A 17105-nucleotide genomic window follows, 5' to 3' on the forward strand; every position below is an offset into this window, starting at 1 on the left:
TTTTTTTAAAGATTTTATTTATTTATTTGAGACAGAGAGAATGAGAGAGAGAGAGAGCACATGAGAGGGGGGAGGGTCAGAGGGAGAAGCAGACTCCCTGCCGAGCAGGGAGCCCGATGCGGGACTCGATCCCGGTACTCCAGGATCATGACCTGAGCCGAAGGCAGTCGCTTAACCAACTGAGCCACCCAGGCGCCCCTGGATGCCTTTTATTTCTTTTTGTTATCTGATTGCTGAGACTAAGACTTCCAGTATTATGTTAAATGGTAAAGGTGAGAGTGGACATACCTGTCTTGTTCCTGACTGTAGAGGAAAAGGTGTTTTTTCCCATTGAGGAAGATATTAGCTGTGGGTCTTTTGTATATGGCTTTTATGATGTTGAGGTATGTTCCATCTATACCTATACTTTGTTGAGGGTTTTTATCAAGAATGGATGCTGTATTTTGTCAAATGCTTTTTCTGCATATATTGAGAGGATCATAGGGTTCTTATCCTTTCTTTTATTAACGTGGTGTATCACGTTGATTGATTTGAGACTATTGAACTGCCCCTGCAACCCAGAAATAAATCCCACTTGATCATGGTAAATAATTCTTTTAATGTACTGTTGGATTTGATTTGGTAGTATCTTGTTGAGAATCCATGTTCATCAGGGACACTGGACTGTAATTTTCCTTTTTAATGGGGTATTTGTCTGGTTTTAGAATCAAGGTAATGCTATTAGCCTTGCAGAATGAGTTTAGAAATTTTCCTTCCATTTCTATTTTTTAGAACAGTTTGAGAAGAAGAGGTATTAAATCTTCTTTAAATGTCTGGTAAAATTCCCCCAGGAAGCCATGTGTCCCTGGACTTCTGTTTATTGGGAAATTTTTGATTATTCAGTTTCTTTGCTGGTTATGGGTCTGTTCAAATTTTCTTTTTCTTCCTGTGTCCGTTTTGGTAGTTTGTATATTTCTAGGACTTTGTCCATTTCTTCCAGATCGCCCTGTTTGTTGGCATATAATTTCTCATAATACTCTCTTATAGTTGTATTTCTGTGGTGTTGGTTGTGAACTCTCATTTGTGAATTTATTTAATTGGGTCCTTATCTTTTTGGTAAGTCTGGCTAGGGGGTTATCAATTTTATTAATTCTTTAAAAGAACCAGTTCTTAGTTTTGTTGATCTGTTCTATTTTTGTTGCTGTTGTTACTGTATTATTTATTTCTGCTCTAATCTTTATTATTTCCCTTCTTCTGCTGGCTTTAGGCTTTATTCTTCTTTTTCTCGCTTCTTAAGGTGTAAGGTTAGGTTGTGTACTTGAGACTTTTCTTGGTTCTTGAGGGAGGCCTGTATTGCAATAAATTTCCTTCTTAGGGACTGCCTTTGCTGCATCTCAAAGGTTTTGGACTGTCATCTTTTCATTTTCATTTGCTTCCATGTATTTTTTAATTTTTCTTTAATTTCCTGGTTAACCCATTCATTCTTTAGTAGGATGTTCTTTAACCTCCATGTATCTGTGGTCTTTCCAAATTTTTTCTTGTGGATGACTTCAAGTTGTGGTCTGAAAATATACATGGTATGATCTCAGTCTTTTTGTGCTTGTTGAGGGCTGATTTGTGACCTAGTATGTGATCTGTTCTGGAGAAAGTTCCTTGTGCACTTGAGAAGAATGTGTATTCTCCTGCTTTAGGATGAAATGTTCTGAATATATCTATTAAGTCCATCTGGCCCAGTGTGTTTCAAAGCTCTTGTTCCCTTTTTGATTTTCTGCTTAGATGATCTGTCCATTACTGTAAATGGGGTGTTAAAGTCCCCTACTATTACTGTATTATTATCAATGAGTTTCTTTATGTTTGTTATTGATTGATATATTTGGGTGCCCCCAAGTTGGGGGGCATAAATACTTACAATTGTTACATCTCTTGATGGATAGACCCCTTAATTATGATATAATGCCCTTCTTCATCTCTTCTTACAGTCTTAGATTTAAAATCTAGTTTGTCTGATATAAGTATGGCTACCCCGGCTTTCTTTTGGTGTGGTAGGATATTTTTCGATGTTATTAAACAGCTTTTATTTGGGGGCATCTTAATTTGTTTTTTAGATTAAGTATGGCAAAAATAATGCATAAATTTTAAAAATACTCTGCAGCAACAAAAATTTACAAATTATAAGGCATCATAATATAAACAGGTATATAGTAACTTGTTTTGACAGTCTGACATTTGGCTTTCCTACCTTACCCACAACCAGCGGCCCCTCTGTGATTGTTTTACTTTCACCTGTTAAAGTAGTTAGTTAAATTTATGGATTTTCTATTTATTGAACCAATTCTTAACAATACTGTAATGAATCTGAATTGATCTTGTATTATAATATCCTAATAGATTCTCTTTGCCAGTGCATATAGTTCAGGATTTTAGTATCAATATTCATACTAGAGATGAGTCTTTAATTTCCTTTTTCATGTTTTGTCAGATTTTGGTACTGCATTTGGCTGCTTTATTAAAAAGTTGGGAAGCTTTATTCCTTTTACTGAGTTTTGGAACAGATTAAATAGCATAAATATTATTTACTCTTTCACTTAGTTACCAAATACATGTTTACTGTATGCCAGGCATTGGGCTGGATGCTGAGTAATCAGAGGTAAACAAAACAGAAGTGGTTTCTGCCCTCATAGGGTTTGGTTTATTAGGGAATTAGCCATTAATGAAGTAATTATGAATATGTAGTTATAAGTCATAACAGTTACTCTGAAAGAAAGGAACAGAGTGCTTTGAGAGAAATATCATTGAAGTTCTACTTGCGATTGTACTTTTTCTGTATTTGAGGACATGCTTATTGAGTACATATGCACTAAAAGGTAATTCTTTTTAAATGAAATATTTATTGAAGCTTTGATATGCACTTAGGTCTGTGGTGAATAAAATAAAGTCTTCATAATTATAGAAGTTAAAATAAAAAATACTGGTAATCATAGCTACCAGAGTTAAAGGGTGTAGTCCACATTTTTTAAATGAAGAAATTAAGACTTAGTTTAAGTAGACACTTCTAGTTTAACATGTCCCATTGTATACACCCTCTGGAAATCCCACTGAGGTGGTAGTAAAAGAATAAAGATATAAATTGGCAAAAAGAATGGAACAGTAGAGCCAGGGGAAATCACGTTTGGGAAACTAGAAAGAAGATGGTCAAGTGATAATGACTTTATGGATTAGGGGATGCTGAAGGCTGAAGAGCAGTAAGCCGCCAAGAAGCAAGCTGATTCCCACCAGTCAATCTGGCAGCAGCTCAGGATTTGGAAGTTACAAGTACTTCTCAAAGCAAGATTATAGGGTGGAGTAGAAGTAGAATGATTCAGTGATGATTTTTGTGGTTTTGATGCTCTGGATTTCCTTCCCTGCTCCTTGCACCTAGACAACTGCCTAGCTATCTTCTCCTCAGACAGAGCACTGAAATTTACCTGCAGGAGATGATTATACTCAGGAGGCAGGCTCAGACAGCTGAGGTGGAGCAAACACCTACGTGAAAATGAGAATTAGGGCGCCTGGGTGGCTCAGTTGGTTAAGCGACTGCCTTCAGCTCAGGTCATGATCTTGGAGTCCCGGGATCGAGTCCCGCATCGGGCTCCCTGCTCGGCAGGGAGTCTGCTTCTCCCTCTGACCCTCCTCCCTCTCATGCTCTCTGTCTCTCATTTTCTCTGTCTCAAATAAATAAATAAAATCTTAAAAAAAAAAAAAGAAAAGAAAATGAGAATTAAGTGGAAGTCAACATACTGAACAGTGAAGCCAGAGCTGTCTTTCTGTGTGACTCTCAGAACTAATGGTCAAGCTTATGCTCCCCCTAAACAAGATATTAAAGGATTCTTTTCTGGGGAAATATCAACCTATGGTAAAATATTTAACAGATACAGACTTTGGGAGTTCGCCTGATTGAACAGCTGCATCACCATCAGATCACGTGAGAGAGAGAAAGAGAGAGTGAGTGAGCTGCTGGTCAAGAGACACTGTTTATGCACCAGACTTTCAGTCAGCTGTAAGTGCCTCACATGTAAACCTAAATGGAGAGCCAAGGATCACCAGCCATTTGGTGGAAGTCTCTAACATAAACCAAACAGGAGGTGGCCTGGGTGGCTCAGTCAGTTAAGCCTCTGCCTTTGGCTCAGGTCATGATCCCCGGGCCCTGGGATTGAGCTCCGAGTCGGGCTCCCTGCTCAGTGGAGAGTTTGCTTCTCCTTCTGCCCCTCCCCCTGCTGGCGCTTACTCTCTCTCTCTCTCAAATAAATAAAATTAAAAAACAAAAACAAAAAACAAAAAAAACAACCAAACAGGAATAAACGCAGGAAATAAAAGGAGCTTGGTAGAAACAGATTTACTGCATGTAACAGAAGAAACTTGAACCAAATAAAACTGTGGTACCTTTAGAGAGAAAAGAAATGACATCCATGAAAGAAGAGGTTCTATTTTTTAAAAAAGAGAAATTGTTCAGAAAACAGAAAAGGTCTCTGTGAGAGCAGAAAAAATTATATAAGGATTGGATAATAAAGCTGAAGAATTCTCCCCCAAAATAAAACAGCCACAAGAATTAGAAAATAAGAGTGAGTAAATAAGAAAAAATGGAGAACCAGTCAGGGAGGTCTTTTGTCTTATACAGTGGGAGGAAACCATCATCTAAGTCCCAGAACTGGAAGAGGTGAGCTTTTGGTTGAACGGGTCTTCTCTCGGGTGTCCTGAAGAAGAAAACAGGAGAACAAAACCAAAAACCAGATTAGTTCTTAATCATTCTACTTCTAGAAAGAAGAATGGGGGATGGAGGTGCAATTCTCAAACTACACTTTGAACAAGTATAGGAATAAAAGAAACCCTGTCAACTTGAAATTATATGTAAGTATTGTTGGGAAGCCCCAACAGTTCTGTGAGAAAAGGCAGAGTTGTGCAGAGGGGGGGCGTAGCTGAGAAATCACCAGCAGCTGTTTAGTCCAGAAGCAGTCCCGTCCTAAGAGAGAATTGCTGCATACCAGGCTAAGACTGAACAGCCATACCATGTCCATTAAGGAAAGCAGGGAGGAATTGGAAAGTGCCTGGGTGGCCCAGAGATCTTAGAATGTGCTAACAAAATACTACTAGAAGTGAGTGTATGACCTTGGAAAGCAAGGAATGTGGCTCTTAGTAATAGTAGTCTTGAAGAGAAAACAGCTGGAAGTATAGGCCCTCCTGAACCAGATTACACTTGCAGGTTACAAGAGGTTTGGCAACAAAGGCACCATATTATTTTTTCAAAACTCCTTGGATGCAGGAACAGAAAACTTCTCTGATCCCTCCCTATACCCTTCTGCTGGTTCAGGATAATTCATCTTGTTCTTCAAGTATGAAAAACAAAAAGAATAAGCACAGCATCCTTACAGTGATACTGTGGTAGATTGCATTTCTTTGTTGGTTGTTTTTTTTTTAATATAATATTTTTAATACTGAGATAGAATTCATTGGTTTTTAGTATATTCATAAGGTGTACAACCATCACCACCATCAATTGTGTTATGAACCCCAGGGCTTTATTCCCTCCTTCCTTGACTGCATTCTTCCCACTAAAGAGACAGGGTATTTTTCCCTCCCCCTTGACTTTGAGTTTGACCATATGACTTGCTTTGTTCAATAATATCAGGTAGAAATGACAGTATGTCAGTTTCAGGCCTAGTAAACCTTAAGAGGACTTGGGTATTCTCCATTTGTTCTCTGCACCTCTGCCATTTCCATGAGAAAAAACATGCCTCCCTAACTCATTGGTTGAAGGAAGATGGGAGACACATGGGTCAGGGCTGCCCCAGCTGAGTTAAGCCTAATTCAGCCAACATTGTAGAAATGTGAGCAGTAGTAAATGATTGTGGTTATAAGCTACTGAATTTTGAGATGGTTTGTTACTAAGCAGTAGTTAACTAATATAAATGTGTAAGAAAAGGCTAAGGTGGAGGGATATGCACCACAGTTTTCTACAGATGTTAAGAAAAGCCCAAAATACTGGTACAGTGTAGATCAGGGGTGGGCAAGCTACTGCCTGTAGTCTTGCCTGTTTTTCTAAATAAAGTTTTATTAGAACATAGTCATTTCCATTCATTTACACATTGTCTGTGGCTGCTTTTATGCTTCACCAGCAGAATTGAGTCTTTGTGACAGAGACTGTATGGCTCACAATCCTAAAATATTTACTGTCTGGCCCTTTATGAAAAAGCATGTGGACCTCTTGAAGTAGGTGAAAAGTGTAACCTAAAATTCCAACATAAACTTACAAATAAACTAATATATCATTTCCATACCTACTAGGATGGCTGTAATCAGAAAGATAATAACAAGTGTCAGCAATGATGTGGAGAAAGTAGAACTTTGCACGCACTGCTAATGAGAATGTAAAATGGTGCAGTCACTTTGGAAAACAGAATGGCGGTTCTCCAAATGGTTAAACATAGATTTGTCATATGATCCAGCTGTTCTCTTAGGTATATATTCAGGAGAAATGAAAAAATGTCCACACAGAAACTTGTACATGAACATTCATAGCATTATTATACATAATAGCCAAAAAGTTGAAAGAGCCTTGATGTCCATCAGTTGATGATTGGGTAAAAGAAAATGTGGTATATCTGTAAAATATCATTTGGCCCTAAATGAGCCAATGAAATGAAATGTGAGTGAAGTAAACACGCTACCATATGGATGAACCTTGAAAACATGATGCTGCGTGAAAGAAGCCAGTCACAAAGGACCACTTGTATGATTCCATTTACATAAAATGGTCCAGTATAGACAAATCTATACAGACAGAAAGTAAATTAGTGGTTGCCTAGGCCTGGGAATGGGGAACAGTGGAAGATGAGGATGGTGGCTAAGGGGTACAGGGTTTCTTTTTGGAGTGATGAAATGGTCTAAAATTGATAGTAGTGATGGTTGCACAGGTCTGAATAAACTAAAACCATTGAATTGTACACTTTAAATGGGTGAATTGTATGCTATGTGAATTATATCTCAAAGTGTTAAAAAATAAAAATAAATGAAGCACAGAAGTTATGAAGACCACAAAGCAGAATTATAAGAATTTGAGGAAGAGATAGCCAGACCACAGGTGGATGTGAAATGGGCACTAGCAGAACAGAAAGAAAAGGAAGAAAAAGATTAAACCATTTCAGAAACCGTAAATTACGAGGCGCATGGGAGACTAGGTACCATGGCAAAGGACATAAAGATTAGATGTGAAATGTTATGTGTTTATTTTACCATGATTTTGCTGTATAAAACAAAACCAAAGATAACATGAGAAAAGTGAATCAAAGCAAACAAATAGATCTTTCTAAAAAGTAAATACTGAGATAGTAATATAGAAGACCCATTTAATTTTCCCCTCTTGACATAACCTGTTTCCTTAATGAATGAATGTTACCAATATTGCTACTTTTTCTACAGAATTTTGAAGATATCCATACAGTTCTGCCTCAAATCCTTTTTGAAAAAAGGTGTACTATTATAAAACTAGACATGCTAATATTTGTGTGAAGCATATTGAATTCTTCAAAGAAACTGCTTGTGGTTCCTTATATGTTTAATGCTTCTACCTCTGCTCCTACTGTTTCTATTGCCTAGAAAACATGCAGACTAGCTTGTTTTTTGGCTCCTTTATTATTTGAATACCTACTCAGATTTCAAGTATGACTGCCTCTAAAACTTCTTGACATTTCCCTGTCTTAAGGAAATCCCTATTATGCATCCACTGCATCGTGTTCTAGATTCTCCCACACATTTATAGTACTGGTTTCTGTATAGGTTTGTCTTCCTTTTCTAGTCTAAGCTTTTATTGTAAAGATGGTTTCTCATTTGTCTTGATGAATCCAGGATATAGCATGGTACTGTGTATGTAATAGGCATCACTAATAGTTTTTTTTTTTTTTTAAGAATGGATGAGTCGGGGCACCTGTGGCTCAATCAGTTGAACCTCTGACTCTTTCCTTCGGCTTGGGTTGTTATCTCGGAGTTGTGGGATTGAGCCTCACGTCAGGCTGCACACTCAGCAGGGAGTCTGCTGGAGACTCTCCCTCTCACTCTGCCCCTCCCCCATCTCTTTCTCTGAAATAAATAAATCTTTAAAAAAAAACAAGAATGGTTGGGTCATATACTAATTTGGGGGTGGGGAGAGATTTTATTTGTGTTCTATTTTATTTTCAACCAGTAGAACATAAATGTGGTTCTATAACCTCTACTTTTTATCTTGAGGCAAAATTGATTCCTATAAGCATAACTTATTTCTGTGAACAGATTTTCTTTAGAACTTAAATATTGAAGGAAAAGCATTTCATTTTATGTTTTACTGCTTAGAGAGCCAATTTAGCCTTAGCTCTGGAGACTTGTCAAAGGAGGTAACATTACAGAATTGTACCTAATGTAAATTAGATGTTCAGTAGACATTTGTTTATATGGTAGGTTTGCCGTAAATAGAACTATTCACTTTATGATTTAATTTTTTCTTTTCTCATTTTAGCATTTATGACATTAACAGAGAACAGGACTATGTCAAGAATTCTGGGGGTATACTTGGTGAAAATGAATTAAGACCACCCTCCCAGCTACATTCTCTCTTAGAGAAGACCAAGCCAGGGTTCATATCAGAAAAGAGTGGGTATTAAACTAAATGCTATGAGTTATTACTAATGAATCCAAGTAGAACAGTACAATTGAAAATTTTTAATCTATATCATGTTAAATGAAAGGACTTTTTAAAAAATATTTACAATTTCCAGTGACTACAAATTTCATTAATCCAAAATAATCATTAATCCAAAATTAATAGGTGATTAAATTTTCGAATTGCATCAGAAAAGGTTCAAGGGAAATTGTCACATTTCTCTATTTGTACTTCTTTGAAATTATGATTCATTTTACTTGATTTTGAATTGAGATATTTTAAATACTAGAAGTAGTACATGCTTATGTAAGAAAAAAACCTAAGTTGTAATAATACATATAAGCTAAAAAGTTTAAGTTCACCTGTATCTACTTCCACTTCGATAACCATTGGTTTAGACACCATTAACAATTTGGTTTCCCATCTTTCTAGATCTTTTTCTGTAAACTTTCAAACACATAATTTTTTATGTATCTTTTTAATCAAAATGGCATTATATAATGCATGTTATTTACTCAGTAATAGATATCTTTATATGTCAGTATATACAGATTTACTTGGTTTTTATGTAGTAGTTGTAAGGTGTTTCCTTATTGATGGCAATTTAGGTTATCCCCAGTGTTTTTGCTGTTATAGATGTCGGTGCGTGGAGTAGCCTTGTACATATCTCGTGTGCACTCGTGCTAGTATTTCTGAGGAATAGATTCCCAGAAATGGAATGGTTATTAGGTATGCACATTTAAGTTTTCGTTAGATCCAAAAAAGTTGTATTTATCTTGAACTGGCAATCCCTTAATGTCTTAAAGATAAAGGTAATACATTTTAGGATTAGATGATGAAGGAATGGGCTCTTGAACAACTATTAAAGGGCCTACTTAGCATAGGTCAAATATGTAGGCATCCACAGTGTTAACGGAGGTAGGTTGCAGTCCTTCTGTAGGAAATACTAATAAGGGCCTTTAATGGTGGATACTGTTGGGTTCTGAGTGCTTCTGTCTTTGATGAGTGCTATTGTATATTGCACAAACAAGAGAAGTGGTCACGAAAGTCCCGGGGAGATGTAGAAGTGGCTAATTTATGTTAGAATTACTGTGACACTTAAGTTGATGGCATTAGTTCTAATTTCATTCTTTGCTTTCAGACCACATGCTTAGAGAATGGAAAACAGATATGTGTGCCAGAGCATCAGAGATCAGTTTATAATTTTCTAATCCCTCTTATTTATTAGAAGTTAAAAAAGAGAAACAAGTGTCCAAAAGCAGACACTCCGTATTGCTGATAGATTTTGAGAAATGGAAACGTTATCTCAGGGCACTTTGAACAGAATCCAGCTTATGTCAAGCTTGACTTAACTTTTAAGACTGAATCCATAAATAGCAGGGAAATATGCCCAAAGCTAAGTGCTATAGGAAAGAATATTAACTCAGTTTCTAAAATTATTGTGATTGAACTTGAATTTTCCCTACTTGCTCTCTGTTGGTCACTTAAGCCCTAAGGGATACTTTTTCACTTTACAGACAGGTACTTTTTAAGTTATTTTAGTATTTCTCTGTAGAGAAATTCTCTTCATTCTCTTAATATTCTGATAACCTTGAATGTTTAAGTGAAGCATGTGTATTACTCAGCAAAAATGCAGCCATCCATTTATTTAGTGCTCATACTGTTTTGTACACTAGTTTGACTCTTAAATGAGAGTACATTGTGTAAGAAGAGATAATGTCAAATAATTTCTTGATAAAATGTTCATCTATCTCCTTTGTTATACAGCAGGAAACTTGTGCTTTCTTGAGTATAATTGACATCATTTTATTATGAAATCATGAAAGATTCAAGATTTACTGTGGATTTCTAACTGTTTAGCTTTGGACATGCTTTACCTTCTGCTAACTGTAAAATGGTTACTTATATAAATATATTGCTTTTTGGAGAATGCTGACCTAAAGGGGAAGCATTTTTAACTATAAATAGTTTTAGGAATAAAAATATGTTAGCATAAAATCATTTCCTACTGTTTATTTTAAACCATTATATCTATTCATAGCTTTATTGAGAACAGTATTCCTCACATTGGTAAATAAAGTGTTCTCTGACCACATGTATTTGGTAAACACTGTTAGGCTATTTTTGTTTGCTTTTCAGCTTGCACTATTTTTTCACAGTTTTTCGTTTATTGTTGTGCATTGACCCTCAAAAATGTGGATATATGTAGTATTTGGTGCTTTTAAAAGTTAAAAGCCTGTGTCTTCATATTAACATCTTGTGGAATTTAAGAGTTCATAACCATAGAATGTTCATTTCCAAAGCTCTGACAACTTTTATTTCTTTCACTGTAAGCAACCTGTTTCTCAAATATTGAACTTTAGACTTTACTTAGATTTTTAAAGAATTTATTTATTATTTAACAGAGAGAGAGACAGCGAGAGAGGGAACACAAGCAGGGGGAGTGGGAGAGGGAGAAGCAGACTTACCACTGAGCAGGGAGCCCGATGCGAGGCTCGATCCCAGGACCCTGGGATCATGACCCGAGCCGAAGGCAGACGCTTAACAACTCAGCCACCCCAGGCACCCCTAGAGTTTTCTTAGATTTTTAAATGTTATTTTGCCTTTTTACAAATATTAAATACAAGGTTTCCCATATTAGGATTTTTAGAGGAATCTGACTTGCATTTGGCCTAGCAGTGCAGCTTATTTGTAAGACAGAGTCACACATGCTTAGGCTTCCCAGTTTGTTTTGAGCTAATGTAGCTAAAGAAAGTAATGTAGCTCAAGAAAGCCATCATTTTAACTATCATCCCTGTTGTTTTGCTCTTTGAACTTCTTTAGAATATCCATATTTTTTATAGCATTCATATACTGATATTGAAGGAAAAAGTGAAACTGAGAAAAAGTAAAACAACTGATATGGATCAGATGTAGGAACTTCAGGATATTCTTAAATGTTTCATCCTCTTTTCTTTCTTTCCTTGCTACTTAAGTCTCTGACTTTTGATACTAGGAAGTTTAGTAAAGCATTTTTTTTTTAAGATTTTATTTATTTATTTGACAGAGAGATAGAGCCAGAGAGCACAAGTGGAGAGAATGGCAGAGGGAGAGGGAGAAGCAGGCTCCCCACTTGAGCAAGGAGCCTGATGCAGGGCTCGATCCCAGGACCCCGGGATCATGACCTCGGCCGAAGGCAGACGTAAAGCATTTTTAATGGATAATTGCAAGTGTTAGGACAGTTTAGTCCAAATTAACTTTACTGAAATGTTTGTTTTCATTTCTATGATAGTTTAGTTTTTTACTGTTGTTCATAAGTTAATTTTAATTAAAATGCTTGTCTTTCCTTTAGCTTTTGAACTTTAATGTAATTGGCAGAGAGTTCTGGTAAAAGCAGGAAGCCATATTAATGTATTTATTTATACTATATCACCCAAACTTCCAGTGCTCTGTATGTTATTCCATTTTCTATTATTTATAAGTAGTTTGTTACCTCCCTGCCTTGACCTTGTTAAAGAACGTAGAGAAGATACAAATATAAGGGAGTAACCAAATCATAGTTAAATGTTACGAGAATTTGTTAGGATCAGTTCTTGCTAAAGTAAAAACTTGTAAAACAAAAGGCACAAAGCCTCAATCAAGAGAATTATTGGGTCAAGTCAGTAATTCTCAATTAGGAAACCTGCCTCTCTTGGGAAGGTCATGTCAGAATTTCTGGGCCAGCACATGGGTGGGGTTTGAAAAAAGCACTTTCTAAAAGTAATAAAGTTTTATTTTTGTGAAATGAAAAAAATAATGATTTCATAATATAACCCGTAAGAAGTAAAGTTCAACAGACATGTCTAGGCCATGAGGAAACCCCAAAGATAGAACAATTTCTAATGTGTTTGTTGAGTGTGCAATAGTAGGCCCCTTAAAAGGAACCTAATGGGCTTACTTGGGGGGATTTGATGAGAAGACAGGAAGGGTGAAGTTTATCAAAATGTAGCATAAGTTTAAAAAAACTTCAGGATGAGAAACATTGGTCTAAGTGATTGCTGACCACCACCTTGATGATGCTACCACATTTGATCTGCTTGTCCCAACTGTAGTTACAACACACAGCTTTCAACCAAAAGGCCCAAGGAATCTGGCAGGGTTTATTTTACTCTTGTATTGAAAGTAATTCACCTTCAATAACTCACCTCCGTGTAGATTATGTTCTTCAAATGAGAGGTCTTTTAAGATAGTACAGATATGGAGCCAAAATACAATGTAAGTGTCTGAGTTTTACAGGAAGGAAATAGGTGAAGTATTCAGTGATATTTAGTATGCCGCTTTTAACCCCATCTTTTGGCTATCTTAAACAGTTGCATTATTTTTGTTTGTGTTTTACAGTTTTTGATACAGTGTCCTTGAGTTCAGACTCTCTCTTCCAGAGGGCAGTTTCAATTCTTCATACTTCTTACTTGGACTCTGCATCTGGGCATGGTTTTCAGTACAGTCAAGTGACTTTGGTGAAAAATGACATTTTCTTAAATGAGGTGAGGTGCTTGGTACACACTGTGTCTGTGTGTTAGTTTTATTTTAGTTTTAAAGAAATAGACCCATCATTTTTGGTATAAAAGCCTATCTAGTTCTTCTCAGCTGTCAGTTTCAGATGAGATAAGAAATCCTTGGAAGGTAATAAGAATATATTCTAGGGAATAGAAAAATAATAAATTTTGTTAGTCCTTTAACAGGAGGAATTCAGATGATGCATTTTTAAAAATTAATTTGCAAGGCAAAATAATATGTTTATAGCATTTGATTATTCTCTCTTTTATACAGTACAAAACTTTTTACCAAGAAAAAAAATCAAGTAATTATACTCAGGAAGAACTTCAAGAGACTTATGGGTTTCTTCTGTTTGAAACTGAAAATCAGGTAAGGGAATTAGGTTGTAGAACATTAGTTTTGTGACATTAATGTACAAAATTCATGATATCATTAAACTTAAATATTGGTATTTCACTTCTCTAAGATTTGTAAAATTACCAGTTCTCCAGTCTTTTTTGTTGCTGAGTCTGGTGGCAGTGGGAATGATCATGACAGCTAGTCCTGAAAGAGGTTGGATTCCTGTACCTTTTCACAGGCCCTCTTCAGTTTCATCGTAAATACATTTGTCAGCTCAGGATGAGAATTGGATTAATACAGGTTTCCTAAGTATCAGTAATGCCTTCTAATGGAGTGAATGGGTATTTCTTCATTCTGGATCATTCTTCACATAGATACTTTGTTTCTTGTGGAGGTTTTTCAAGTTTCAGTTACATGGTTTTGGGCATAAGGTGAACACTTTCAGCAGTTGAGTTACTTGAAATTATTTCATGCCAGTGTTTAAAGATGGAGATTCCATATTGTTGCTCATACCCAAATTGTGGGAGAAGGAAGCTACTGTGTGGAGCGTGTCCCCAAAGATGTATGTGGCTTCCTAGATAAAGTTTTAACAATACCAGAGATTTAGAATTCAACTTAAAATAATTTCATATTTTGATTGGGTTCGTGATTTTTAAAGAACAAGGGTAGGCTTGCTTAAAGAATACTTAACATTAGCATATAACATAAGGATTATATAGTAATACCAGAAGAGTTCATTTATTTACTTAATCATCTACTTACAAATAAGATACACTATGGATTCATACTAAAAGAGGCATTAGAGGATAAGACATTTTCAAATTTAGTGATTCCAAAGCTATAATCAAAATCTTAAAGAGAGGACTTAATCTGGTAGCTTGTTTAATTTGGTTTTGCTGATGACATTTTTGTTAACAGAAATGATAAAATTTCATGAACTATTAACCAAACACAATTGCCTTACACAAGCTTGCTTTGTGCCATAAATACAGACCATATACAGGTTATATATTTATTTGAAAGCTTATATATTATAGTGTTATTTCATTGCCTCTCCTAAGACTGACATGATAAGCAAAGTACTGTCTTTTATTTAAAGGCAAAGTTAGTATGTCAGCGCGGGCTCTGTGTGGGCAGCAGTGCTATAACCACTCTCGGTGACCCAGCAAAAGGTAAGTCTGTGAGAGAAAGAGTCTCTTCTTTTACAAGATGAAGTGGGGTTTAGTTCATTTCATAAGATACTTACATTAGAAGCCAGTTTCATTAGTGATAAATAATAATCTTTAGAATCTGTGCTTTAAACATGTAAATGAGCTTCGAGTCTAAGACTTAAGATTTTCCAATAGGAGTTACATGATCAGAACTTTTTCTTAAAAGTTGGACTAGAAGAGATACTGAAATTAGCTTTCAGTACCAAGAGATTAGTGCGATCATCCAGGGCTAATGAGGACGTCTTCTAAACTATCATAATGGCAGTAGGAATAGAGAATAGATGGAACTGACCAGACTTGGCAACTGTGGAATGTGAGGAGTAAGAGAAAGGAAATATTCAGATATAAGCTTGTAAACTTACACTACAGTCATGTTGTTAATAGAGAAGAGACACAGAAGGAAAGGAGATTGGTAGGGAAGCTGAGGAGTTAAAAGAGAAAGGTAATCTTACGGTTAAGAATGTGGATTAGCACTAAATTTCTTGAGCTTCAAGTTCCTCATCTGTGAAATAGATGAAACCATCTTTTAGATCTGCTGTGAGGATCATGTGAGGCTATGTGAAGCACTTAGCTCTCAGTAAATGGATGCTACTACTTTCATGAATTAAATTTGAGAAATAGTGAGGTTTTCCTAGGTGTTACCAGGAGATACCCTCCTGATGGTAAAAAAAAACAAATAGCTGGAAAAAAGGATCAGAACGGGAGATGGGGGCTCAAGGTGGCAGGACTAGGTGTTAGTTGAAGCCAAAGATACTGTTACATGGGGCATTATTGAAGGAAAAGATGACAAAGAGCAGGACTGTGGATCGCTGTGGGACTGGGTCTGGGGGGCGGTCCAGTGGAGGAAGAACTGGGGAGGGAGAGGAGGACGGGTATTTAGCACTATCAGGTGCTACCACTGTGGAGATCAGGAATGGCTAGCTTCCTGCTGGCCTTTTCTTTTTCACAGCTCTATCGAGATAAAATTTATACAGCCTCTAATTCACCCATTTCAAGTGTACAGTTCAGCTTTTTTTGGTGTATTCATAGAGGTGCTACTGTTAGCACAGTCCATCCTAGACTGTTTTCATCCCCCCAAAAAGAAGTCCTGTGCCTATTAGCAGTGATGCCCCATTCCCCGCCACCAACGGCCGAGGCAGCCACTAACCTGCTCTTCCCCTCTCCAGGTTGGCCTCCTTCAGACACTCCACATCAACAGAATCCTATGTGATGTTTTGTGACTCCTTTTCTCAGTTTAGTGTTTTCAAGGCTCATCCCTGTTGTAGCTCGGAACAGTACTTTGTCTGCCTTTTGGCTGAATAATATCCTGTTGTATGGTTTTACCACATTTTCTTTATTCTTTCAGCGCTTGAGGGACCTTTGGTTGTTTGCACTTCTTGGCTGTTACGGAAATGCTGCTGTGTGCATTCATGTACAAGTTTTTGTGGAGACATGTGTTTTGCCTTCTCTTAGGTATAGACACAGCAGTGGAATTGCTGGGTTATGTAGTCACTCTCTGTAACACAAAATGCTTTAAAACTTACATTCACATCTTCTAAAGGCCATGACAGGGAATACATTCATAACCCCGATAACGTTTTACATAAAACCTTTTTTTCTTCCTAGTCTTTTTCACCCCCCCTTCATTGTAAAACATAACTAACATAGGAAGAGAGGATGGTATAATGTACCCATCCCCTAGGTTTAACAGATCATGTTTTGCATTATTCCCTTCATTTGGTTAAAAAATTTTGTTGTTGTTGAAGAATTTGAAAGTAAATTACAAGTAAATACTTTAGCTTACATCTCCAAAATAGAAGGCCCTTGTTCTACGTTACTCTAATTCCTAATTATATGGTTGATGTTTAAGAGGTTGGCTTCGGTGGGGTGGTGGAGTAGAAACTGCATTATTCTTAACAAATATACTTTCTTAAACACGTACTGGGGTGGGTAAGAAAATAGCACTACTGCCCGCATATATTTTATAGTTTCGGGCTCAAATAGAAATGTTTAGTTCTGTGAATGTAGTGTCTTTTTAGTTTTTTAAAAGTTTATAGATCTTTTTAAATCTTCCTGAGGACCCTGTGGTCTATGTATCCAAGTGCCCCCCCCCCACACCTCAAGTGACCTGCTCCTCAGTCACGTGGTTATTAGTAGGAAATGAATGACTTGGTGCTGGAACCCAAGCCTCTGACCACAAGTTCATTGCTCTTACCAGGATATCCAAGGACTCTCTCCGTTGTCTCGTATTTCGAGAGATGCCTCAGTTTAGGAATCTCTGTGGGATCTGCTCTTCCCTTGCCATTCCCCTGCCGCTGCCACCTGGGGACCTGTCTTAGCTCTGACGTAGCTTTGTGGTTGGTCTTGCTTCTAGCCTCTCCCCTCTGGAGACTCCACTGTCTTGTAAGTGGCAGTCT

General features: G+C 36.8%; 1 protein-coding gene across 11 annotated transcripts in view; it reads left to right on the plus strand.

Moving 5' to 3' along the window:
- Nucleotides 1-17105, plus strand: part of TASOR2 (transcription activation suppressor family member 2) — a 72852-nt gene that overhangs the window by 14107 nt on the left and 41640 nt on the right. For 4 of the 11 annotated variants that reach the window (XM_081820521.1, XM_081820518.1, XM_081820519.1 and 1 more), the window contains exons 2-4: nt 13001-13146; nt 13433-13528; nt 14598-14670. The exons of 1 other annotated variant lie outside the window; for it this stretch is intronic. In XM_081820521.1, coding sequence (XP_081676647.1) covers nt 13001-13146; nt 13433-13528; nt 14598-14670 — 315 coding nt within the window. Of the gene's footprint in view, nt 1-8500; nt 8635-13000; nt 13147-13432; nt 13529-13736; nt 13840-14597; nt 14671-17105 lie in introns of those variants that run through there. 6 more of the 11 variants (XM_081820523.1, XM_081820525.1, XM_081820524.1 and 3 more) reach the window with 4 other exon arrangements.

The sequence above is a fragment of the Leptonychotes weddellii genome, chromosome 5, assembly GCF_054177405.1.
Source record: "Leptonychotes weddellii isolate Sample4059 chromosome 5, ASM5417740v2, whole genome shotgun sequence".
NCBI lineage: Eukaryota > Metazoa > Chordata > Mammalia > Carnivora > Phocidae > Leptonychotes > Leptonychotes weddellii.